Below are 27,040 nucleotides of genomic sequence, written 5' to 3'. Positions count from 1 at the left end.
TAAATAGTCTGAAAATTGTTTCATGAGAATGATTTTTTTTTTTTTTTTTTTGGTACCAGGGATTGAACCCAGGGGCACTTTATCACTGACACACATCCACAGCTCTTTTAAAATTTTAATTAGAGACAGGGTCTCACTGAGTTTCTTAGGACCTCATTAAATTGCTGAGGCTGGCTTTGAACTCACGATCCTTCTGCCTCAACCTCTTGAGTTGCTGGGATTACAGGTGTGCCGAGAATGCTTTTTTGAGCCACAGATATTTATTAGGACAGTAGCAAAATTAACTAGCTATGAGAAGGTTCTTTCATTTATTCACTCATTCAGAAAATATGTAGTCATGCCTGGCATTGTGATGGTGCCACGACTCCAATAACTAACAAGACTCAAATTGTTCCTGCTTTTTCAGAATAGTCTATAGGGGTGTACGTTTCCTTTTAATCCCCTGTTCTTAAATATGGGAAGAGCCTATGTGTCTGAAGAGATATCACTCTTATGACCATTTTGGGTTTCACAGCAAAGGGTATGGCAAATGTAATTATAGTCCCTAATCAGTTCCTTTTGAATTAATTTTTAAAAAATACCCTTGGTGATCCAAGTCTAATCACATTATCTCCTATAAGGGACAAAATAAAGAGCCAAAGCTCTCCTAATGAATTTAAGGAAGCAAACCAACAAAGTGAGGAGAATGTCATGTGGCAGATAACATCAGGTAGTTTTATGCTCTAAGAGCCTCAGTTCCAGCTACAAGCAACTGAATTTTGACAATCATCAGTAATCTTGGAAGGTACCACTGCAAACCTGGATAACTAATTCAGCCTGTTGAGACTCTGAGGAGATGATTCAGCTAATATGTGCCCAGATTCCTGACCTAGAGAAACTATAAGTTTTTTATTCTGTTTTAAACTGCTAAATTTCTAGTAGTTTGTTACACAGTAAAGGAAACAAATAAGGGAGGAGATAAGCCTTGCACTTTCTCTCCTTAATTATTAACAAATACATACTTTGTTAGTATATATTATTTATGAAGTAACATTATAAATATTAATATCAATGATTTAAATTTTGATACAGAACAGATTAGTCCATAAAAGTAAAGAAGTGTAATAATGTTTGAAAGAATTGTGATCTGACATTTCTCTTCCACTTCCATTGTTTGTGAAAACAACCTTAACCTGTAGAATGAGCACAACTCTGAGAAAGCACAATTTGTAGTACAATTAAAAAGAAAAAAATCCATGGAAAATATAAGATTTTTTTTAATAACATAATTTCAGGGTATTTAGCACCTAAAAAGTAAGACTTCTTTTGAGAGAACAAGTAATTTCCTATTCACCAATACTTAAATAATTATTTAAGATAAAAGTTTAGTACCCATAGTTAAGTAACTTGATCTTAACATTGGGAAATACATAAAAGTCATGGGTTAAAAAAAATTAAAAAATTTAAAAAATCTAATTACTGCCACATTGCTCTGTTCATCACTAACACAACATTCATTTCTCTGCTTTGGACAATACAATCTAATGTTTCACATCTTTATTTGAAATATCTTTATCTTTTTCTAATCTTTTTATTTCTAGTCTTTTAATGTTTACTTTTACATGTCTTTACCCATTTTTTTTTTCTGAATTTTAAGATTGTGAAAAAGTCCCTTTGGGAAGTCAGTGAAAAGTCTTTGGGTCAATCATAATACATAATAAAATGATGATATTGACATAATATAAATTAGCAAGAAATGCAGATTTGAAGAGAAAACAAATTTATTTAATTTTAAATTATAATTTTAAAAAGTTATCATCAGTTCATAGGAGTTTAATTTTATAATTAATATTATATTTTGGCAAAAGATCAACAATAGAATCACAGTTATGATCTTTTATAGATGAGATGATCAATAGTTCAGTTCAAAAGTTTTTAAACTTGAATTATATTTCTGCCATTATTTTACTCTATGATCTTGAGAAAGTGCACTTGAGTTCTCTAGAAAATATTAGAATTTCTGGTCTGGGGTTTTGGCTCAGTGGTAGAGTTCTATCCTCAGCACCACATAAAAATAAATAAATAAAATAAAGATTGGATCCAACTACTTCTAAAAAATAAATATTACAAAAAGAAAATATTAGAATTTCTGATTATGCCAAATTTTGGAAAAATATAACAGTAATTTCGATGTACTATTGGTCAGAACACAATCATGTATATACCCATGTATATACTCAAAACAGCTTAGAAATAATTAATAAAATAAAGAATGCATTTGTGTTTTCATACACACAAACACTCGTATTCACACATAAATAACTGCATACCTACAACGAAAGGATCCTTTATTCTTGCAAATAATTCTGATGACAGTGCTCTAAGACTAAGAACCATTATTAACTCAATCTTCTATACTTATGCTATGAGTATTTAATAATGGCAAAATAAAATTAGTAGATGGGGTCATATTTTTTAAATCTCTGTGAGTTTTTTTCTCTAGATAATATTTATTTTTTTCAAATTTAAAATTAAAATTTACATGTTTTTAAGTCTATAAAACTCAAAATTGGCCATAAAACATTAATTTATTGGTTCTTCTTAGTTTTACATGACAGTAGAATCCATTTTGACATAATTGTATAAGCATGGAATATATCTTGTTCTAATTCAGACCCCAGTACCTCTTCTTTTCCTTTTTTTTCTCTCCCCACTGCAAATTAAAACTAAACTGATATTTCATCTCACTCTAATCAGAATGGGAATTATCAAGAATACAAGTAACAATAAATGTTGGCAAGGATGTTGGGAAAACGGTATACTCATATGTTGTTTGTGGGACTACAAACTGGTGCAACCACTTTGGAAAGCACTATGGAGATTCCTTAAACAACTAGAAATTAAACCACCATTTAACCCAGTTATCTTATTCCTAGGAATATATACAAAGGGTTTAAAAGCCAGCATACTACAATGATGCAGCCACACCAATGTTTAGGGCACAATTCACAATAGCTAAGCTTTGGAGCCAACCTAGGTGCTGTTCAACAGATGAATGGATGAAGAAAATGTGGTATATATACACAATAGAATATAACTCAGCCATAAAGAAGAATGACTTTCTGATATTTGCTGGTAAATCTAGAGACTATCATGCTAAATGAAATAAGCCAATCTCAAAAAAACAAAAAACAAAGGTCAAATGTCTTCTCTGATATGTGGAAGTTAACCCACAATAAGGGGAAGGGAATAGAAGTTCAATGGAGTAGACACAGGAGAATGAAGGGAAGGGTGGAGGGTAGGAAACTGAAAAGTGGAATGAATCTAACATAACTTTCCTATGTCCATAAATGAATATACCACAGTGAATCTTACCATCATGTACATCCACAAGAAATTAAGTTAAAAAAACTATAGATGATATTTCTTAATCTATATTTTCATCTGATTAGAAACTTGTCTTTATTAATTCCCTTTTTAGTTTGAGACATTTCCTTTTTGTTGAATCTCACCTATTAAGTGAAAATTCAACAGACACAATAATGTACCAAGATTCACAATATTGATGGTAATAATTAAAGATACACAATTGTTCTGGAGGAGGAAACACTGCTAAGGAACAGTGGCAACCATGATAAATGTTTTCTAATATTTGAAGGTCCTTCATTTGCCACATAAATTTTAAAAAACATATTTTGTCTTGGCAACAAATGGCACAATATGAATCACTAGATGAAATTTGTAAGAATTTCATACTAACATAATACTGTTGTCTATTTAGAGTTGTCCAAACAGTGAAAGACCTGCCATTGAAGATAGTGAGTTCATAGTTATTACATTGTTCACAAGTACCAAGAACGCAATAGAGGTTAATCATATTTCAGTTGCTAAAACAGGTTTTCACTAAGTGTGCTCTTTTGACCTCTCCCTTCTTATTTGGAATCTCTAATAACAAATGTCTCTCATGCTTCTCTTCAAGATAGTTAATGTCCATAAATACTGGATTAGATGGTTTCCAAGGTTTCTATTAAGCCTATGATGCTATCAGAAGTAAGAAAATAATGTATCCATTGCATGACTCAGTTCATTGTGATCATATTCTAAAATAGATATCAATTTCAATATAAGAAAATCTTTATTCCAAATAAAGTTAAGTTTGGCACACAAATGTAAATTAGATACATTTCTTCCAGTATTTCTGGTTTATTCTTTTTCATTTTGATCTGTATTTTCATTTTTTTAAATTGTGATCCTGTTTTTCATTTAAAAAGTTCCATGTAAAACAAATTTTATATACATAGGTGAATAGTTATTTAATTTTTTTAAAAGGAAAATCGCCTTCAGACTGAATAATTATAAACACAGCAGTTTGACACTAATGATTCTGAATAGCGTATTTGTGTATAACTAATATAAAACCTGTCTTGAGAATATCATAAAAGTTTTGGTCACTGAAATTTATGAAAGCAAAGCAGAGACCATCAAAATTGCAATTAGAAGTCTGATATTTATAGTCAGAATACCTGACTTTACATTGTAACATTGTTACCTAATAACTGTGTCCTTTGAAAATAATTTTTATAAATCTTTGCAATTCACTTTAATTCAATAATTATTTATTGAACTACTATGAGATAAGTCTTAAGCCCACAGAACATATTTCAGGGAGCTCACAATCTTTCAGTCGTCAGTCTATGTAAATAAATATTTGTATTCAGAGAAATAAAAAAATGAATACAATGAATGACAGAAGTAGACATTGTGCAGTTTTTGAAGAATGCAGAGATTAATTGTACAGGAAGGATATGGACAAATACATGCTGAATACAACAGTAGCTGCTCAGAGTTTTTATTTAAAGATGAAGAGTGATAAGATATGTTGAAATATTTTGTATGCTCTATGCATTTCTCAGTTGATGGAGGAATTTTTGAATGTGCAATACTTGTCATGCCCTTCTTTTCTATTCCATTGCTGCAATACTGGTTAAACTCTAACCACTTCACGTGTGAATGTAGGAAATAATAATTTATCTATCTTGTGCTCTAGTGATTAGGGCATTTTCATCAGAAAGCTAAAGTTAAGGTAAATATGTATTTCCTTACCTTTGAGCAAATAAATTAGTTTGGGGACTAGCTCTGAAAAGAAGAATGGGGAATAAAATATGATAAATCACCTCTAAAATTTTGCTTAAGACTAAGCAAGATGGAAATCAAAGAAAGAAAATAATTCTAACAATTACTGGTAAAGTAACAAATAAGGAATGAAAGTTATTACTGATGTGGGGAAGAGACACTCTTCAAGGGGTAAGATAGCAGAAAATATTAGAATTTAGATATAATGTAAAAATTGCCCAAGTCAGGAACTCTGTTAGGATTTTGTAATTCAGGAACCATTTCACAGTTTCTCCACTATAAATAAGGAAGACAATGCCTACCTTATAGTGCAACAGCAACAATAGTTTATTGAACCAGTTTCATTAAACATGGTGCCTGATATATAAGTAGAAACTTAGTAAAAACAGTTCTTCTTGATCTTTCTTTTTGTTAATGTTAAATAAATTATTGTACAACACAAACATAGCACTTTTAATCTATGAAGCAAACAAGGAATGACAAATTCAAGTAGTTAAACTATAATTTTAGTGTAGAAAATATAAAAATACATGAAGACCTTAACATACCATCCCCTGGGCAAGCTCAGGAGGTTGAGTATCCAAGGAAAAGATTATAGGAGAAAAGGAAATTGAGGTAGAAGTACAAGTGAACAAGAAAATTCTATATATTCTATAAATCTTTTTAAAATCTATTCCAATTGAACAATTTGGTATTATAAACTTACAAATAAACAGCTTAATTATTTTAGAAAATGTTTAATTGTGATCATGTTGGTTTTGACAATAAGTTTGGTCCTATGAGCTTTGTTTAGAAGTCCTTTATAGATGTATTCAGTAGATAACTACACACTGGGTGATTAATGATAAGGTTTAGGCTTCTCAGTTCTCTAACTGACTGAATACAGGTAGGCAATGTAAAGACTGTTGGAAGGTGGGTTTATAAAGTCTCCCAACTGCTTTGCTTTTTTATAATGAGTTTTAAAGGATTCTTTTCTTCCCTGGAATCAAGGGTTGGAGAATCAGGGTTATAGTGATCACTCATTTCATTTTCTTGATTTTTTTCACCATCATTAAGTACTTTACAATGGGCAGCAAGCCAACAGTAAGCATCTTGAGCTTGGCAGTCTAAATGGAATGTAGATTAGAAACAAAAAGGCAAAAATCGCTGGCACAGAAAAATTACTTTATCAGCCATATAAAATTAAAAATTTTAATTATCATATAAAAGTAATTTTTCTATCCTAGCAATTTTGCTTTCGATAATATAATAAAATTCAAAGTGTATACTGATTATTTATGCATTTAGTTTCCTAGTGTTCCAAATAGAAATATGTTGTTTAGTGAAATTGAACACAATTGCAGTATTGCTTTATAACCTATTATCATATGGGAACAACTTAATATTTCCCTAACCAACAATAGATATGCTGTATTGGTAACTTATCTTTTTACAGAATTTTTCCTCTGTACCACCAATCACAACTTGTAATTATGTTTTATTATGTATAAGTGTCTTTCTTTTTGACTGTTGTCTTCATAATAGTGGGATTTTTGTCTGTTGTTGTTTGCTTTATTGCTGTATCCCAGTGTCTAGCATCCTAAAACAATGGATAAATTTTCAGAACCTGTCTAGTTTTTCTCTTTACTACTGTGCATTCACAGTATCTGACTCTAACAGAGGATGACGTTTTCTGTAAGATATTAGAGAATCAAGGTATGTTTGTATTAATATTAAGTTGGCACTAACAGATCAACTCACACACACCCCTTATGTTACTCTTAAAAGTGTTGCTGAAGAATAGGAGACATTGGAATATCTGTGCAGTGCTGGAAAGAATGTGCAGATGCTATGAAAAGAGTATGGAAGTTCTTCAAAAAAATTAAACATAATGATATTTGGGTTTGCTAAACTCAGGATTCCTCAGCTATGAAACAAGCTCCATGAATAACAGAATTCATCAGAGACATGTCATATTGCCTATAACTTTTGCTAAATGACTTGATTTGACTATGCAGTTTAGACTGGTTTGTTTGTGCTTAGATTAATAATGTCCTTTGTCATTGACCCAGGAGTCTCATGTTGTGGCAAAGTAGGGCAAAATCTCAAAAACTCATCGTTTTGGATCATGTCCTATTTTTTTCTTTTTGATTTCTTCAAAATTGTATGAAAATCTGGGAAATTCCTATATGGTACAGTTTTTCATCTGATACTATTTATTCCAAAAATTAACTTTTTAAATAGCATTATTTATTGTTAACCCTTAAATGCACTTCATTGTCTGTCTTAAAAATTTACACCAATAATCTTTGGTTTGAAGAAAACAATGGTGCATTTCATATGCTTTGTTAACATTCAGCATTTCAGAAATAGATACTCAACATGAGGAAGTAGTTAAATTTTCAGAAGTTATGTGTTAAGCCTAGGTCTCTAAACACATAACTTCCTATGCTGAATTTAAATCTAATTTGGTGACAGCTGTAAAAATGGCTACATTGTAGAGAAAGGCAAAGAAATCAAATTTATGCTATTCTCTGAAAAATTACAATGCTAAATAAAGCATTGTTCTGAATTTTTAGCCATAATATTTCCAACTCTAGTGAGGTTCCTGGGGAAATGCAATTCTTGGAATATATTTATAAATCACCTATCATCATTAAAGCTTTTAAAATCATTTCCAAACACAAGTAGAAAATAAAATGATGGGTAGAATTTAACATGAGAGTATTTGTCCACAAACATCTAGGGCAGACAAGGTATATTGCTCTCACCACTATGTGTACAGAAAATTGTGATTGAATAAGTCAGATTTGCATTAAGCCTATGTGGTGTCAATACTTCCAGGGCAAAAGAAAGAAAGAAAAATCAAATCAGTCAGCAGATGTTAACAGAAAGAAGGCTTACATTGCTGATTCTACAATAAGCATAGGAGCAGGAACAAGAGACAAACATTTGTACCATGATAGACTATACATACAAAAGGGAAGATGTCCATAGATTATTTCTGCCTTTTCAATTTTACTTTTATCAAGAGATAGAAGAGATCAAAATACAATAAAGTTGAAATAATTATTTGAATTGACTGTCAAAAAACAGTTTTAAAATGCAAGTTACCCAATTTTATTCTTGGAACAAACAGAAACAACTAGTTGTATTTTCTTTCATTCTTTCTGAAGACACAAAAGTAGTAAGATTTTCTAAAGAAATTTACCCATATTATTCAAATATCTGAGATCCCTTTGTCTGTTTAGGGAGTACTGAAGGTTCTTTTCAATTAAGAAAAGGGACATTAGGAACTCCAGGTATAATGTCTATTCTTTGAAGCCACATGGAAGTGTTCTGAATGTTCCCAAATATTTTCACTCTTCTGTATGTGGACTAGGCTTATATTTCTCTGACCGTTTTGAAGTAAAAACAGTGATGTCACTTGTTTGGGCCAATGAAATATAAAATGAGCTTTCCTTGTTTTATCTCATAACCAAAATTTTTAAAACAAGTGTGTGATTACCATGTGTTTCTTTTGTTGTTGTTTATTCTTTCCTTTGCCCTAGCAGTTATAGGAGCATGTTCTGAGATGGGGTCTTTATGACCTTGAGTTTCCCTGGGGGACTGCAACAAGTGAAGTCCATGTGTCTGACAGTATTGGTTAGATAAGACTGAGCAAAGAAATGTACCTTTATTTTATGAAGTTACTGAGATTGTAGTTATTTGTTATTTCCATGTGACTTTACCTATTCTAGCTAAGTCACAATTACTCAACTTTTATGTATTAAAAATAAAAGGTTTTTAAAATTTCTTAAGATTTCTCAAGCCATTACATTTTTTCCCCTAAACCAAAGTCACTTCATCTCAAACATCTCCTTAGAAACCTGTTATAATATCTCTCTTGAGCTGAAGTTGAGGATTGAAGGAGTTAATTTAAGTTTAATTTTTAATAGTCAGTGTAACAAACTGAAGTTCTCATTAAATGATTAAAGTACTCCTCAATGATAATTGGTTCTAAAGACATAATAGAAAATATACTAAAGATCCCTGGATATAAATTGATTGCATTATTGTTCAAATGACCAAAACAAAACAAACAAACAAAAACAATGGAAGTAACCACTGGTAATTATCCCTGCTGGCAGCTCAGTCAAAAATGTATGGAAGGAATGATTTTACCACTTGTAAGCTCATCAAAATGGTAGTACTCAAGAAAAACAACTCTACAAATCTTGTATGTGAGAAAATGAATAAATGAAGATAACTGACAGTTTTGTAAATGACTATGGTGAGAATCACTCTTTATGTGAAAACACAAATTAATAGAAATGAGTTCAGTAAGCACAATTTAAAGCTATGAAGTTAAATACTTCCAATTGTATCTCTCTATAAAATTTGGCAACAAATTTAAAGGTGAATAATTGAGAAGCCATACATTGAATTACAATAACATGAGAAATAACCTTAATAAAATTTTCCTTCATAATCATACAGAGAAAAATTCAGCAATGTTATTTAATGTTATCATGGATAATAAGTTTCTTAAAAAGAAAGATTTATTAATGCACATTAGATGGTTACCATCAATTCAGCTAGAAGAATGGGAATGATAGTAATTGAGAGTACTGTGCATTGGAAAAATCACCATCATTGGAAATTTATACAGGTTCTAGAATCTTACAAAGATGTTACTGAAATAGTTTTATTAGGTTTTAATTCCTAACCTAATGTAAACATTGGCAGAATTTGTAATTTCCTCCAACTTGTTTTATTCCCTGTGAAGAAGAAAAGCATAATACTTAATTGATGTTTTTGTAAGGATAAAATGAAGTAATTTTATATAATGTTTAGAACTATGCTTAGGACATGCAATAAATAAATACTAGCTGTGTTATTTCTGTTGAAATGGCAAATAGAAAATTCTCTCAACTGTTCTAAACTTCTCTCCACATTTATGTGTGTATATGCACACATGCACACGAAAAAATGGAGGACCCAAACCACCCATCTATTGCTGATGATTTCTTCTTTTTGATTTATACTTTCACATGAACAGCAATTGCAATATCATCTGAGTAGCTTATCATCTCAAAAAAATTCAAATATACTTAATGTCTTACTCAGGCCTAGAGGACAAGTTTCAAATTCTTTAGCCCAGGCTCCAAACCTGTCTAAAAAAATGATGAAACTAATCTTCATATTGAATCTTCTTATTCACCTGCCCTCCCCTCACTTATCTCAATCAGCAAAAGTCAATTCTCTTTCAGTGTCTCTTGTAAGAGTTCTTTTACAAAAGCTATAAACACTTACATGAATCTACACATTATATAAGATTAAATTTTTCCCTAACTTAAAGTTTCTTTCTATTTTTACCCATGGAAACACCTTGAATGGTTGATAAAGTGATTGGTACAAAGAGAAAAATCAAAAACTATTATTGACAAATGCTTAATTTAAATAAAGTGGAAGAAAAGGACAATGGCTTAAGAGGAAAATGTGTTATTAAATTAAAAATGATTACATGGTTGATTTGATTTTATTTAAAGAAAATTTTATATAGGCTTTAGATTAAAGAAAAAGCAAAAAATAGAAAATTTTATAATCAAAATAGCTAGAAAAGGAGATTAATACAATGGTTGAGAACATGAAGCTGAAGCCAAAGTGCTTGAATTAAAATCTTTTAACGGCTGTATCACCTTGTAAATTTTTCTTAACCTCACTGTGCCTTGGTTTCATCAATAAAACATGAATCCTGATAATTTCCACTGTAGAGCATATGACAATTAAAAGGGTTATTACATGGAGAGGATTTCAAAATATAAGGCATGAAAAGGAGGGAGGCAATAAAATGTATTCTTTAAGTTTCCATCAATATTAATCTCCCTATAAGATACACCTTGAAACTGATTATGATATTCCATAATATCTTCTCTGTACCTTTTCTCAGGATGGAATTTTATATTTTATTGCCATGAATATTTAGGTACATCTCTCTTAAGTCATATGATCTTTAAAATCAATAATTGCAATGCACCTCTTCCTTTTCATTTTCAATTAACAAATATTTGTTATGAGTATAAATATAAATACTTATCCTTTAATATGTAAATATGTTGTTATAATTTTTATATTTTTATTATTAACCTTTTAGTCATCATCTGCGTTTTGAAAAAATATTTAGACTAACAAATGCCCAATACTACTATAGATGTATAGTACTTTGTAATGTGATCATAAACATATAACTCTATCGACAATGACTTCATCTCCTTTGTTTTTTTTTTTATGGCAGATACTAATATTTAGCAGCAATAATCATTTTTAAAAGAATAGTGAGAAATGCAACATATAACAATCCAGAAATGTTGAATATTAATATAAAAATAATATTGTATTTATAAAAAGGAGTTAAAAATTAGTGCTAAGCATAACATCTTTGTCAACTATAATCATATTGAATTTTCTATTTGAAATCTGAAAATATAAAATACTCAATTTTAAAATTAAACATCCTTTGAATGATTAAAAAGGAAAGAAAATTAAGACCATATTAATGCAGAAACATTATTCTTCTGGTTCTGTTTTTAGATGAATAATTTACAGGTCAAATTACAAATTTACAAAAAAGAGTTTCAACTTTGTAAATATGCAAAAATTGGATCAGAACTAAATTTAGACTATTGGTTGTACATTGCCAGTGACATTAGGCATGGCACGTGTCTTTTGATTATACTTATTCTATGAATATAATCCTCAATCGTTTTTAATATCAATTTTTATTTATTGATTCTAATTTCTTATACATGACAGCAGAATGCATTTCAATTCATAGTACACATATAGAATACGATTTTTCATGTTTCTGGTTGTACAGAAAGTTGAGTCACACAATTCATGTCTTCATACAGGTACTTAAGACCCCATTTTCTATATCATTAAAAATATATGCTACAATTCAGCCATGAAAAATGAAATTATGACATTTACAGGAAAACGAATGCAAGTAGAGATCATCATGTTAAATCAGAATCAAACTCAGAAGGTTAAGGGTCATATGTTTTCTTACATATGCAGAAGCTGAAGAGGAAAAAGGAAAAGAAAGGTGAGGATAGATCTTCTAAAAATTAAAGGGAGATCAGTAGAGGACAGGGACAAAGGAGGGGAAGCAGGGAGGAAAGTGGAAAGTGCTGGGGGGTGATATTGGCCAACTTATATTGTTATATTGTGTGCATGTACAAATATGTAACAACAAATTCTATCAATATGCATAATTATAATGTACTAATTAAAAATGTGAGTTAAAACATGTGCTGCAGACTTGGAAATGTCATTCCAAAAATTTATAGTACTGAATTATAGAGAATGCAGATCATTAAATTACATTACATGATGTATTTACAATAGATAATTCTTAAATTGTTTACTTTTACTTTCTGAGACTGACTAATCATGTTTTCCAGGTTTGTTTAGATTGTCAACAATCTAATTGTCCCAACAAGCATGTAAGGGATCAGAACTTGAATTTTTTGTATTAATCTTGCTCTTGGCTTCATATTACTTTCCTATTATTTTTTAAATTTGCACTTAATTTTTCTTGTTTGCTATATGTATCATATTTCAGGCTGCAAATACTGCTTTTTAAAGTTATCTATAAATTCAATATAAGTATGCAATGAGTGGCCTTAATATTTTATATAAATATAAGGATTAGTAAATGAAGAGAATATTACCTTGGTAAAAAAAACACAAGGAATTGGTTCATATAATAAATATAGAAAATATTAATTATTTTTCCAAGCTCCTTTCAAGATTTCAAGTATTTAGAGTCGGTTTTATGTCTATAATACATATATAATAAAAAGAAAAAAAATTTGTGTGTCAGAATTTAAATTTGGAAAAAGGATAAGGGAAATGAATATAGAAAGGTTTTAGACTTTAAGCATATTAATCAATAGACTAAAAGTTAAGTTTTGTAATGACCTAGTTTCGGTATTCAGATTTTGTTCTCTATTATTAACTCTGGAAGTACTTTTATCACCAAATGCCTCAAAATAGTATATTTCTTAAGTAACTTCCAAAATTAGTAGGAAACCTGCAAAACTGCACAGGGGAGAACGAGTCCGAGATCAAAAATGTATAGTGTTTTTCTGAAATTACTCATATAAAAATTCTTATCATGCTTTCCTAATGAAAAAACATGAAATTTTTCATGGGGAGGTACTCTACTAAAATATATGTAGCATGGCATTACTCAATATTTTTTGGTGGCTATCATTGTCCTTCTTCCATTCATTCATCCTAAATTATTTTACCTCATATTTAGTAAGGTGGCTTTCCAAATAGCAACAGAATACCAGATGGTCATTGCTGTGGTTCACTGAGTTTATATCCTAGCAGGAAATTAGATGATTGCTTTTCAGGGTTTTTATCATGCATTGAACAGTCTATTTTTATAATGGGGGATTCTGAAGCTGTCAATACTTTTTTGGCTTAGTGCACTCCATCATTTGAAGTTAAGAACCTATGTCATAATATGAATGCTTTGTTGAACAACACAAGCATACATATTTTTTTTCTTTCTACATGTTGTAAAATGTAGATTTATGCTAGAAAAAGTGCTTAATGTTTATAAAATTGTATTTATTTGGAGAACATTATTAGATGAGATATGTATACATTAAATGAAAATATATATTATATTTTTATATCTTCTTCAAACATACAAACTTTCTCTAAACAGTTCGATATGGTATTTATAAAATTTGCTTTTTAAATTCTTACTTGTGAAAACAAAATAAGACTTCCAAAAGTACAAAAGCCTCCAAAGAAGCATATGGCTCCCAGTTATACAGAATTGGCATAAACCAGATAAAGTTGCCTCAGAAAGAGTCTGACTTTTGTCTTTGATTTTGAAAATATATGTTGTCAGCATTTTTGTAGTAACTGCATGGAAAAAGAAAGTGAAACTTTCTCCTGTTAACAACAAATGTGTAAATCAATAATACATTATAATAGCATAATACTAAAAATATAGATCTAATTATATCTTCATTGTCAAAACAAGTGGATGAATTTAAAATAAAAGTGATACATGAAGAAACAGAAAACTTAGAACAATAAAGTAAACAAAAATATTTGAGTTGTTATATATGCATGGTGAAAAAAAAAGTAAATGACTTTCTGAATGGAGGAAGACACAACTCACAAATATAAACTGGAGAAAATAATGTATGAGTGGAATGTTAAAGCTATGGCTGATCATTGCAGCAGCAGAGCACAGACTGATTATATGGTAAAATTAGGAAGTCCGGTTTTATCCTCTCAACAGAGGAAACCTGTGAAAGAGTAGCACACATTGCTTATAAAAGTGCACCACTCTATTTTTTACACACACTTGGGCAATAGCAAAAAAAGAATCGTTTAGATTATTTTTAAAAATACAAGGCTTTATACTCAATGCACTGTATCATGAAGCCTAGAGCTGTTTCATTCTTACTTAGTAGTGTAGCTTGTGCATAGTTCTTAATATATTTTTAATTATTCAATATACTTCAAATTAGGGAACTTCAATAAATGAGTAACTCAGAATTGCTCACATTTCTAAAGCATATTGGAAAACATATTTTCACAAATATGTATATAACTTTCTGATCCCAATCTAAGTGTGGGACTTAAAATTTCCCTTAATCACTACAGTTCTGAGAAAAATTAATTCTACTGTGTGTAAAGTCTTGGAAACCAAATATATCATTCTTGGGTGCTATCAGTTTTCATTCATATAACCCATGTCTCCATATGATATTCATAGTCAAAAATATATCTTTACAAGGCCTGTTTGTGGGTCAGTACAAATAAATAAAAGTTATAAAATATATCTTTACATATAAATCAGCATATTTGTCCCATTTTAGTCATAACAATAATAGAAATAGGTAATAGCCTGCATTTTCCAGCAAGTGAAGAAGACATAGAAAATGACTTGTGACACATGTAAAGTTTTCCTTATGGCCTCATATCACTGGGATTTTGCTGGCAGGGTTTGAGGTGATAATATACTCCTTTTACTAAATGATGCAGACCTAACTTGCTGGCTCATTAAAAGGTGTGCACAAAATGTTTTCTTTGTTAACATCAAGTATTACTATTCACCTTAAAAAACTAGATCTTTTTCTAGGAAATGATGGGATTAATGAAAGCAAAATATACACAGATTATGTTCTCAGATTAAAATGGCAAGTATGGTGGCAAAATTCAAAAGTCTGTGGTCAAAAATATTTTGAGATAATATTTAAAATAACATGTTGAAAATTAACTTAATTAAACCATCAATGCCGTGATCCTCAAAATGAATTCTTAATGTGTGACTCATGACATTTTGATAATCAACAGTGTATTCGAGCTCTTTTCTTTTTACATAATAAAACAATTTACCACTAATGTTACTCTGTCTATGATTCAGGGAATTACAATAACATATTATCTTTTTTGGAAGTAAATTTAAGGAAAAAGAGTAGCTTGCAAGGTTTTTTAATCAAATGTTTTTCTTTCTAAAGAACTGTAGATTTTAGTTACCAAAAATGTTAAAAATTTATGTTACAGTAAATAAACAAAACTGAACTATTTTGATCTAGTACTTAAAAAATCATAATACAATATATTTATATTTTAAATTTGTAATATATTTTAATTTTTAAGTACTATGAAGTATGAAATGTTTTAACTCAATAAAGTATTTTGTAGTTTTGTATTTTTAAATTATTTTTCCTTGAGATTTAGCAATGATTGATTTATTGTAAAGATAGTATCATATTTCTGAATGAATGTTGCATTTATGCATGTGAAATCAAGATACAGAATAAATGGTGCTTTTTATTAAATGCCTTTTTAAAATGGTTTTCAGATACTGGATATAGCACAATAACAGAACATAGAAACACAATAAACATCCTTACATTAGTTAACTCACTACTTCTTTTGGAGATTTTTGTTATAATTTGCATACAGAAATTATCTGGCTAGCCAGGTGATGTGGTGCATGCCTGTAATCCCAGTAGCTCAGCAGGCTGAGGCAGGGGGATGGCAAGTTCAAAGCCAGGGTTAGCAACTTGGTGAGGCCCTAATTGCAACTCAGTGAGGCCTTGTCTCAAAATAAAAAAGAAAGACGAGTGGGGATATGGCTCAGTGGTTAAGCGCCTCTGGGTTCAATTACTAATATCAAAAGAAAAAAAAAAAAAAAGAAAGTATCTGGCTGAAGCTTTCCTCCCTCTTCTTTCCATTTCTCTAACCATTGTCTTTTTTCACTCTGTCCAGTTCTATGTTTTGGTATTACACTTTGATCCAAAATTGTTGATCAAGTTTTCCAGCAGGAAAACAATAGTATCTTGTGACAGAGAAATCTACTGTTCTACTTTTAGAAGTCATTTTATGCACCATGGTGTAGTGGAATCTAACTTCCAAAAAAAGCTTAGAAGGCCCTTTTTACTCTTCACTGCTAACTGAAATTCATGTTGCTTTGTTGGAGGCAATAGTTCCCTTGTTAGCCCTTTTGCTTATCTCTACTGTCAAATACTTGGTTTAGGTCACAGAGCACCAAATGACCACATGACATGTATACATCACTAACATCCAAGCCTTCTCCTAAAAGGATATTGTCTATAAGATCAAAATAAACTCCATGGACATTTCATAGCATCATAGTCTTTCATTGAGCAATGTTATCCCCAAACCCTCATATGAATTCCTAGGTGTTCATTTTTGGTTAAAAATTAAACTCAAATCTTCAGACAATATAATATACTTCTAAAAACTTCTTTGGTTAACCCAAAATTTATAAGTTCCTTAAACTACCTTAAACTTTCGGACTGAGTCCATAAATCTTAATACATTAATTCTTGCATTAAATTGTTAAAAAATTTTGTGAACTCAAGTTCAGGTTTACATAGAACACTATAATTTAGGTGTGTCTTTTACATATGATTTCATTAGTTTTCCCTGGAATATGTTTATAAAAATGCTATTCTGAATACAGACTATCATTATGAATTTTAGAAGTTTTAATCTAGGAAGAGCAACTGTCTTAATTAGTAAGCAGTGTTGGTAGCATTGTGTTGAGAAGGACTCTGAGAACATATCAAAGCTCAGTGGGAATAAATGTCATGGAAGTGTCTGAATGAAAAGGGTGCAGAAAAGTCAAGTGCTCCAGGTATTTTCATTCCAGATTTACAGCATAGGCATTAGGCTTCACTTTTTACAGAATATTACTTAGCTCAGTAGCAGGCAGTTAGTTGCCTTTTACAAATACTAGCAGATGGTGTTGATAAAATTATTCCTGCCTGTGAACAAATACAAAAATTCTTGCAATATACCCTCTAGGTTGATGTGGCATTCATTTTTTCCTTAATTAAACTATCATTGTTAGGAAGTATCAAAGAACACTAAAAGCAAAGGTTTCATCAAGGAGAGAGTCTATGTAAACTCCAGGGGAAGCAATAAGTAGATCATTACAGAGTTATCAGCCCCCTGCAAAGTTATAAATTAAAGAATCAGTATGCTATCAAGTGGCAAAGAGCAGAAAAGGGAAGGCATGGACTGAGTAGTCTCCTATCTTTTCCTTGAACTGAATGATGATGATACACACTGCAAATACTCTAGTCCTCCATTATTTAAGTTTTAATAAAAAAAATGGTTAGTGAGAGATAAATTGCATCTTAGAAAATTAGATCATGTGCTCTATGAAGTATGACTTAGAATTTACCCTTAGTCAGTGAATATTAGTAACACATGAGAACTACTTTTGATACTGAAAAGAAAAAAAAAATTGTACTTTCTACATGAATTATTGCCTCATTCAAATGTTCTTGCTCTATATAGTTTGTATTTTTAGCAATCCTCTGTGAAATCTTCTCTTAAAGTGTTATCCCTAGTTGAACTTCCATGCACTGAACTGGGAGATATTAATACCTTCCTTATCAAGGTGCCTCCTTCTTCATGGTGTCAAGATCCTGACACTAAAGCAATGATCGCACATTATTGTAATTACTTGATTACATTACAATCTGCCCCACTGGACAATGGGTTCTTAAAGGCAGAAATTGTTTCTTAATCAATCTTCTGATCCTCAGCACTTGAAATACTGCTTTTCACAGGGCAGGCGTTTAATGAATACACTTGAATGAGTAAATGCATTCATTAGTATTATTGCTGAGAAGAAGAAAAGGTGAGCTTGGCAGACTGGAATTAAACAGGCAGACTTTCCAAACACAGAGGGTGCCACTTTTTTGATAGATGAAAAACCACAGAGGTTAGAGTGAAAGTCAAAGGAAATAAGCCTGTAGGGACTTTAGAATGAGTAGTAGGGCAAGTAGGATACACACTCTGGCAATAGAGTTTAACCCTGAAATAAATGGCAACTGCAACAAAATAGTTTTAAGTGTTGGCTCTAGGGTTAGATTTGGACAGAAAAATAGTTGAAATCACCCATTTCAAATTAGTTTTGATGGCTGTATATCCTCATTGGTAGGAGGATATGGAAATAGGTAGTAAGGAAAAGTGGGAGATAGAGCTAGCATAAATAATAATTTATTTATTATTATTAAATAAATGAATATTTATTTATAAATAAATAACAATTTAGCATGTACCTAATTTGCTAGTACCTTGAACTCTAACAGTATTGTGGTTTAGTTATTTCTTCCTCTCTCTCTTCATTTCACTATAACTAAAGAAATAGTTTCCAAGATAATGCAAATTTTTCTTTAATACTCTAGTCAGTAAGTTTAGAGTAAGGTCTTTATGACAATGGGCGCGATCATTTAAATTAAGATGGAGAAGGAGTTCCATAAGATAGAATGCTTTTTGCTTTTAAATGTCTTATGACATTTAAAAATATTCGGTTTTAAGTATTTTAACAAGATTTTTGAATTGGGATGATTTATTTTTTTAAAGCCTCTATTTATTTTGGCTGATTCACATATAGAACTCTATTTCCTCTAATTATAATAAACTACATTTAAGAGTCACAAATTATTTTTTTGTGAAGTGTCAAATTTAACATTGCTCAGGCTTTGGAATTAGAGAGAATGGTTTAAACGTAGCCTCCCTACCACATTCCATTTACTCTTAGGAGAACTGCTTCATTCTTATATTTCTGCACATCATGTGAGCAGAAATTCTAGCTATCATTTTGCTCTTCATATCAGACAGTTTTCAATGATGATTATATAGAAAATAGCCTCCAACAATATAAATAAAGTTTGTACCACAGCAAGACAAATTTTCTTATAAACTTGTAAGATGGAAATAGTTTTCTCTAGAAAAAGAGTTGGTGTGCTTGCTTTCTGTTATAAAAGATTCAGGTTCCTTACTTAGGGTTTATGTCCTATGATGTGTGTTTATGTATGCTGGTATCTCATATTCTTCATAACATTCTACGGGAATTAGGGCTTGAGGATCTTGTATAAATCTCTTTACATTGACTCTTAGTACTGCTGTAAATAAAAACCATCCTTATTTCCTGACCTAAGAGTCTTGTGTCTTTTACCACCATTCACAAAACTATGGCAGAGAAACTTGTTAACTTTCAGATAGAGTAAACTCTGAGATTCTCATAGTTCTTAATATTTACTAGCTGAGTAATCTTGAGCAGTTATTTTTAAATATTTGGACTTCAATTTACTATTGTGAAATTTAAAGGGAATAATACTTTTAAATTTCTTACCACGTATTGAGTATTCAAATAAATAATAGCTAATAGTAGAAATCATAGCAATTATACCTCCAGCAGCAGTAGAAACAACAGCAATAATAATAGCAGGAAGATTAGAAGCAAAGCCACAAAGGGACCCAACATTGAAAGAACACTTATGACAAATGGAACAGGTTGGGATTTTTTTTTCATTGACAGAATGAGATATATGAGACTCAAATTGTTGATATGATTTGCCCGAGATAATTCACATGCTAACTGACAATGCTGGAATAGATGTTAACTGTGTTTGATTTCCTTGGGTTACTACTGCCATGAATTTGCAGTCACATGGATTTACAGTAATTTAGATGTGTAATTGGACATTCCCACATTCACATAGAGGTATTATGGAAATCTATGTTGAAATATAAATGAGAACAATTAGGAAAGAAAGCACAGAGAGAAAACATTGTTGATCTCCAACATTTCTGTGGGCAAGATTTTTCTTTCATAGCTAATGTTGAACATATTCTATTTTTCCAGGCTATGTATTTTGAATCTTTGTCCAAAATATCTTCTTATTATAATTTTTATACTTTCCCACAATACAAATACTCTTTATAGTATAATAATAATCTACACAATACTATTAATGTCACAAATTCTTAAACTGTTTTCTACCAGAAATATTTAAAAGTTTTAGAGATGTAGTCAATGTTTCTCAATGAAAGTAAAATAATTTCTTTGACAGCCCAATTACATTTCTAAACATAAACTCTATATGATTTTCTATGTAAATATAAATATATATACATACATACATTATATATATTTATGAGTAAACATAAAATATAGAGCAGTATTTTAATGTCTTCTTTCAAAGTAATGTTGTCTTCTAAATTATTTAGTATTTTTCTATATTTGTCAAACACTATATGATATATATGACTTATACTCTATAGAAGCAAGCAAGAAACACGTTTCAAATATATATTATGTCAAACAAATGTATAGTCAGAGTAAAAATATATAATTTTTACCTCTACATATGGGAACAGGAAAATCCCATGAGGCTGTATTAACTGAATTGGCTATGCAGGTGAGTTGAGGGTGGCCATCGAGGATATATCCAGTTACACAGCTGTAGCGGATCTTGTCGCCAACGTCAAACCTTGTACCATATAATACACCCTTAGGTGGAACTCCAGGGTTTCCACAAGAGCTACTCTGCAATTCTGTAGAAAAGAAGAAGAGGAGAATGAAGAGTTATTTTAATACATATTTTGGTGTACTTAGACTTATAAAATACAGATATAAATACAGATATCCTTTTTACTTTAGAGAAGAGTCACGAAAATGTCTTCTATAATTGCATATGTAATTATTTGTGCTACCAAATTTTGTGTATTTTAGATTATTTTGTCTTCATAACAATCTTTGAAGTCCATATTACCTATATTTTGCAGGTAAGTAAAACTCTTGTTAATACCACTTATTTAGCCTTTCAAATTTACATTTTAATAGCAAGGTAACAAGCATATTCATTTTCATTGATATGATCTCCAGTATTTTGATGCCTCTATTTAACCCCAAGCCATTTGTATTTATCCAGGAAAAATCCATGTTAAGTAAACACTTTTTTTCATTTACACAGCAGAAAATAAACATTTGTTTTTAATTTTAAAATGTTGGAATAGAATTCTAGCTCTATTATTTGTCTCCACTTGAATATACAATAGTTATACACAATATCATATACAATAGCATACTGTTATGACATTTAAGTGGATCAGCATGCAAAATATCTAAAAAATGCATGATGGATCAGAATATTTTACTTACTGCTTTTTTATTTATTTGTGGTTGTTTAAAAGTAAATAAGAATATAAACATAAGAGGTCTTTAAAGTCAATATTCATTTCAGAAAATAATCCAATTTTATTTTAACTTAATAGATAAATAAAAATAGCAGAACTTACAGAACAAAGAGTTTGGGATAAATTACTTTTCCTTCTATTGTATTCTAAATTTTCTATTATATGACCACTATATTATATTACTTTTACAGTGTAAATAATAATCTATAAAAGACAAATTGATGGACTAAAAAGTAGCATTCAGTTTGAGTGGAGTCTATACTTCAGTTAACAGTATTAAATGTTAATTTCCTAGTTTTGATAATTGTTCTATGATTTCCTAAGCAGTTAATATTAAGGTAATCTAAGTGAAAGTGTATAGGATCTCTATGGATTTTGTGAAATTAAAATCTGTTGTGATAGAAACATTGTGATGTAAAAGCAAAACACATTCCAATTCTGCCTTGATATTTATCCAATTTGTATAGTAAGACCCATGCAATGTCTTTGTTAAACCAAATGATTACAAACTGCTGTAATTTTGAAAGTATCAATGCCAGTATTAAGTAAAATATCAAAATATAAAATGATTCATAATATATAGTTAGAAAATTACAAAAATAATAGATACTTAGCATAAGAATTGTATAGAAAGATACAATTTTTATCTCTGTAATAAGCTTATCTATCTACAATAAGCTTATGGTGATTTCAGGAGGATTTTTTTTAACTCTCATTAATTTTGGTTATAAACACTCCAATGCTAGTAAAAGAAAAAAATCACTGAGTAATTTTAAACACAAAGTCATTTATTTTTTATATTTTTATTTTTAAAATTTTTATGTGGTGCTGAGGATCGAACCCAATGCCTCACGATTGCTAGGCAAGCACTCTACCTCTGAGTCACTACCCCAGCCCCACGAAGTCATTTTTATTGATGAAAAGAATGTGCTGACAACAGGAGATCCATAGAACTTGAATGTATTTTAGAGGTAAAATATATTTTTAGTTTGAAGTTACGTATTTTGGGTTGCTCACATTTAGAAAAGTAAAGATTTTGACTGACATTTACTATCAATAGTTTCTATAAATAGAATATAATATCCTTAATATCATAAGCTACTATTTGAAAAATATTTAAAATGTAACCAAGAATAATTATTTGTAATATTTCATTTTACTATTATCCAAGACATAGTCTATATGTGTATTTTCAGTAAAACGTAAAACAAATTTATTGTCTGTGAATTTTAAGCAGCTCTTTAAATGCTTAAATTTGTGCAGCAGTTTGTTGAAATAGTTCATTTTTCTTTTAAAATGTGTTTGATGAACAGATGAGATGTTTGCTGCAATAGATGGGGAGGTTAATAAGTTTTGATAAAATGAAGAAGAATTTAGTTCTCTGAATATAGTAATAACAAAGGAAATACTTTTAATGAAACTACCACTTTTGGCCTTGTAATCAATCCACTCCGCTCCCTTCTACCCTCTAAAAAATAATTAAGGTCAAGACTTCAATTATCATAAAGTTATATATCTAGGAGAAAAGTAGTTTTAAAATTATTTCACAGGAAGCAGTTAGGTAAAAAAAAGGGAAAAAGAAGAAAGCTCTAAATAGCTGTTATTCTCAGATTTGACTTTGATTTAAATGAATAAGTAAATGTTACCCAGAACAAAGTACCTAAAGCAAAAATGGAAAACATATCAAGTGAAGCAGTGAATGAATAATAACAATGGATGGAATCTTAATAGATCACCTAATCTCCTGCCTTGTGGCTGAATTATTTCCAAACCCACAGAATGATAAAATTTAGGTTGTTTCAAAATGAAACTGAATATAATTCTAAAACATGTATGGTCCTCACCTTCAGGAAATTCCTGCTGTTGCTTGCCCTTGTTTATCACCTTCACAAATAAAGACATCTACCCATCATCATACTCTGTCAACTGAATAACTCCTGAAGATAGTTCAGATGTTCCTCCAGGTTTTATACATCTTGATTCTGTAGCCATTTCTCATGGATTCTATTTTTTTGTCCTTTCTCAATCCTTTATTTTGGGACTTCTCTCTAAGCGGTCTGTGTCCATTTTAAGACTCAGAGCCAAAAAGGATGTGATATCAGCTGAAGAATTATATAACTCACCATCAAAAAATACTGTATTTCAATTAAACAGCACATTTTAGTTTTGATTTTTAAAATAAATAGTACTCCATACCAACCTGCAAAATCAAAATAACTTCTAAGTAATAATATTTTTAGAAATAGCTAGGTTACAATAACGTTTAGACATTGTTTCTATGAGCCAACAAGATTTTGAATATCTGACCACATTCAAAAAGGAAAATATAAACTAATAATTAATATATTAATGCATGTTTCAAATATTTACAAGTAGTGATTTTGTTTAAATATTATGAAATCACTCTTAAGGAGTGTAGAAATTTAAGGGAAAAATGAAGAATTTCCATGGATATAATAAATGTATATGCAAGATATCTATATTGTGCTTATTATCTCATTTTTGTGTGATATAAATAGTTAAATCTAAAAGCAGACTTTCCAAATAGGCTCTGGTTAGCACTTTCACCAGGAAAGGCCATCAATACATTGATAGAAATATTCAGATGACTAAAACAAAACAATTATAGAATCTGAAAAATTCTCCTATGATCCATCATATATGCTTATCTCCAATGTGTAGAAAGGGAAACTGAGACTTAGACTAAGTACCTTGTGCAGTTCCACAAAACTAGTAAACTCAGGGTTCAAGTCTAGGTTTCCAACTCTAAAGCCTTAACACATGTCAATATTATATGTTGTTTCTTAGGGAAAAAAAATCATTCTTCAAGTGTTTATAAATATCTATTTTGATAATGTTCTGAAAACATAGTCTTTTAAAAGATAGGTGTGGTACTGCCCTCTTGGGATTTATAACCTAATGGCAACCAAAATAAATAAATTATTTTAAAATATTGGTTGTTATATAATATGTGTGATAAAGGAAACCTAGGAAAGTTACTAAAAAAACATATAATGGGGAAAACTTAATTAATCTTAAGACGGAACTAGAAAGGATTTTCTGATAAAGTAAGGTTTAAATTGTGTTCTGAAATAGGATAAAAATGCAATTCAACATCATGAAGCTAAGTGAAATAAGCCATACTCAGAAATCCAGGTTAAGTTTTTTCTGTCATATGTGGAAACTATAACAAAATAAGGGAAAAAAATAGCAGGGCATGGGGATCCCATGAAAATAGAAGGGAGATCAGTGGGATAGAGATAAGAGATATAGGGAGAGGGAGGAGGAAGGAGAAAAGTGAGGAACTGTGGAATGAAACTTACTAAATTATACTATGTATACATGTAAATATACCACAGTGAATTTCATCTTTATGTGTATCTATAAAGCACTAATTAAAAAAAAAAAACTGTAGATGAATAGAAGGAAGTCCAGTAGAATAGAGAAAGGGGGACAAGAGAAGGGAAAGAGGAAGTACTGGGGAATGAAGTAGAGTAAATTATATTCCATGCATATACGATCATGTCAAACCCAGTATTTTTGCTATAATGTACTAATAAAAGCATTTAAAAATTAAAATAACTGTTAACTAGTATTTTCAAAATCAAATATATAAGAGTCAAAATACTATAATAATTACTAGATTTGGCAATAGAATGAATATCTATTTTATAAATGTCATAGGGTAGACTGGATTGGGAAAAATATTTTAAAATGTTTTCTCATAGATAGGTTCATATAGTGAATACATATACCTTGTATAGACTCCTGAATATAAAGTGGAACTATTTCTGTCTTTAAAAGTTTGTTAGTGGGATTTTGTATGCTCTTCAGAATGGAATAATAAGAGTACATAATTGACTTCCATTGTAAATGTACATGTGAGCAGAGATTTTCATAAACATGCATGATATAAATATATATATGCATATATATATATATATATATATATATATATATATATATATATATATTTGCTCATTTGATACCAATTAAAACTTTAGTAGGAAAATTGTGTTATTGAAGCACCAAAATTAATTTTTAAAAATAATTAGTTAAAATGATGTATATATATTATTTGGAATATCAACTGCATAAGACTATTGATCTGAATACATAAAATAACTTATATAAGTCATTTGTATGTTTATATATAAGCTGGGATTGCCTTAATACATAGCAAATATTATTACTTCAAATTGTAACTTTATTATTATTATTATAATCAATATTATATTTGAGATACCTTAATTACCTATGATTACATTATGTTCTATCATCATGTAGCAAATCTTCATTAAATGCTAAGTACCAATATTAGTTTATTCTTGATGTCTTAAAATTAATGAAAACATAGTAATTTAGTCAAGGGCAAAAGATTGCTTCTAAGTTACAAATAAAATTATAGGTCTAACCTCAATTTTTGGTAGAAGACTTGCATTATCAAATTCACAATAACTTCCCTCGAGGTGTCTGATACATTCATTTATTTGTTGATTAGTGTGTTAGATCAAGTACCATGCCAGGCAAACTAATTAACAAGCAATAAATTTTAAACATTGCAGCTAACAAAAACCAGATGTATTAATAATATTAAAAAGTTCACTAAATAATATAAATCCTGAGAATATACATAAAATACCATAGGAGAATAGAAATTTTGTCTTGGGGAAATTGAATAAAACCCTGTCAATCAATTTAGAAAAAGATGAATAATTTATACTAGTAAACCTAGTAAAATATCCTTGACTCCAAAAAAATAAAAAATAAAGCAAATCTTCATTTTGTTTGGAGTACATGGATAGTAGTGAAAGGCAAAATGTTTAGAAAATTATTGAGGAAAAAAACTGACCTTGAAAATTGGAGTGACAAATGGAAAGAAAGGATAAAGGACACCATGACTAAAATTGCATAATTATTCTGTCAAATAGATGAAGCATGATCCTGCTGAGATCAATTAACAATGCTTTAAAACATTGTAAAATTATATCTACTAAGGGAAGTAAAATCAAGTTGTTTGTACTTCTTAGAGAAAATTAATCTCAGAGTTTTATTTCCCAGATGATTAAAAATAATTTAGGAAAGCATAATATCAAACTGAAGTAAAATGTTTTGTACCTAGTACCTCTCAGCCTGAGACTTCAAAGCACTTAACAAACTAATACATTTTCTAACTTGTTAATGGAATACTGAACATTTCATTCACACAGGACATAAACACTGTAGTTTGAGAATTCACTTGGGGATTTGATTTGAGCAAATATTTTGTGAATATTTTGAATCACCTATGGCATTTATCATGCCTTTCTAGACTTTTCTTTCACTACATATAGCTGAATGAAATTTATTGATTTGTGCATCTATGTATTAAGAGAGTTGGTGGGAGGGTCATGAAATATGA

At 30.0% G+C, this 27,040-nt stretch overlaps 1 protein-coding gene across 3 annotated transcripts in view; it reads right to left on the bottom strand.

The window, feature by feature from the left end:
• The window catches only part of Csmd3 (CUB and Sushi multiple domains 3), a 1,133,871-nt gene that overhangs the window by 885,331 nt on the left and 221,500 nt on the right, over positions 1-27,040 (bottom strand). For all 3 annotated transcript variants that reach the window (XM_027947308.2, XM_027947313.2, XM_027947317.2), the window contains exon 4: positions 20,803-20,997. In XM_027947308.2, coding sequence (XP_027803109.2) covers positions 20,803-20,997 — 195 coding nt within the window. The remainder of the gene's footprint in view (positions 1-20,802; positions 20,998-27,040) is intronic.

The sequence above is a fragment of the Marmota flaviventris genome, chromosome 15 (assembly GCF_047511675.1).
Source record: "Marmota flaviventris isolate mMarFla1 chromosome 15, mMarFla1.hap1, whole genome shotgun sequence".
Lineage (NCBI taxonomy): Eukaryota > Metazoa > Chordata > Mammalia > Rodentia > Sciuridae > Marmota > Marmota flaviventris.
Note: the sequence above shows the minus strand (reverse complement) of the source record. Positions and strands in the feature narration are given on the sequence as shown.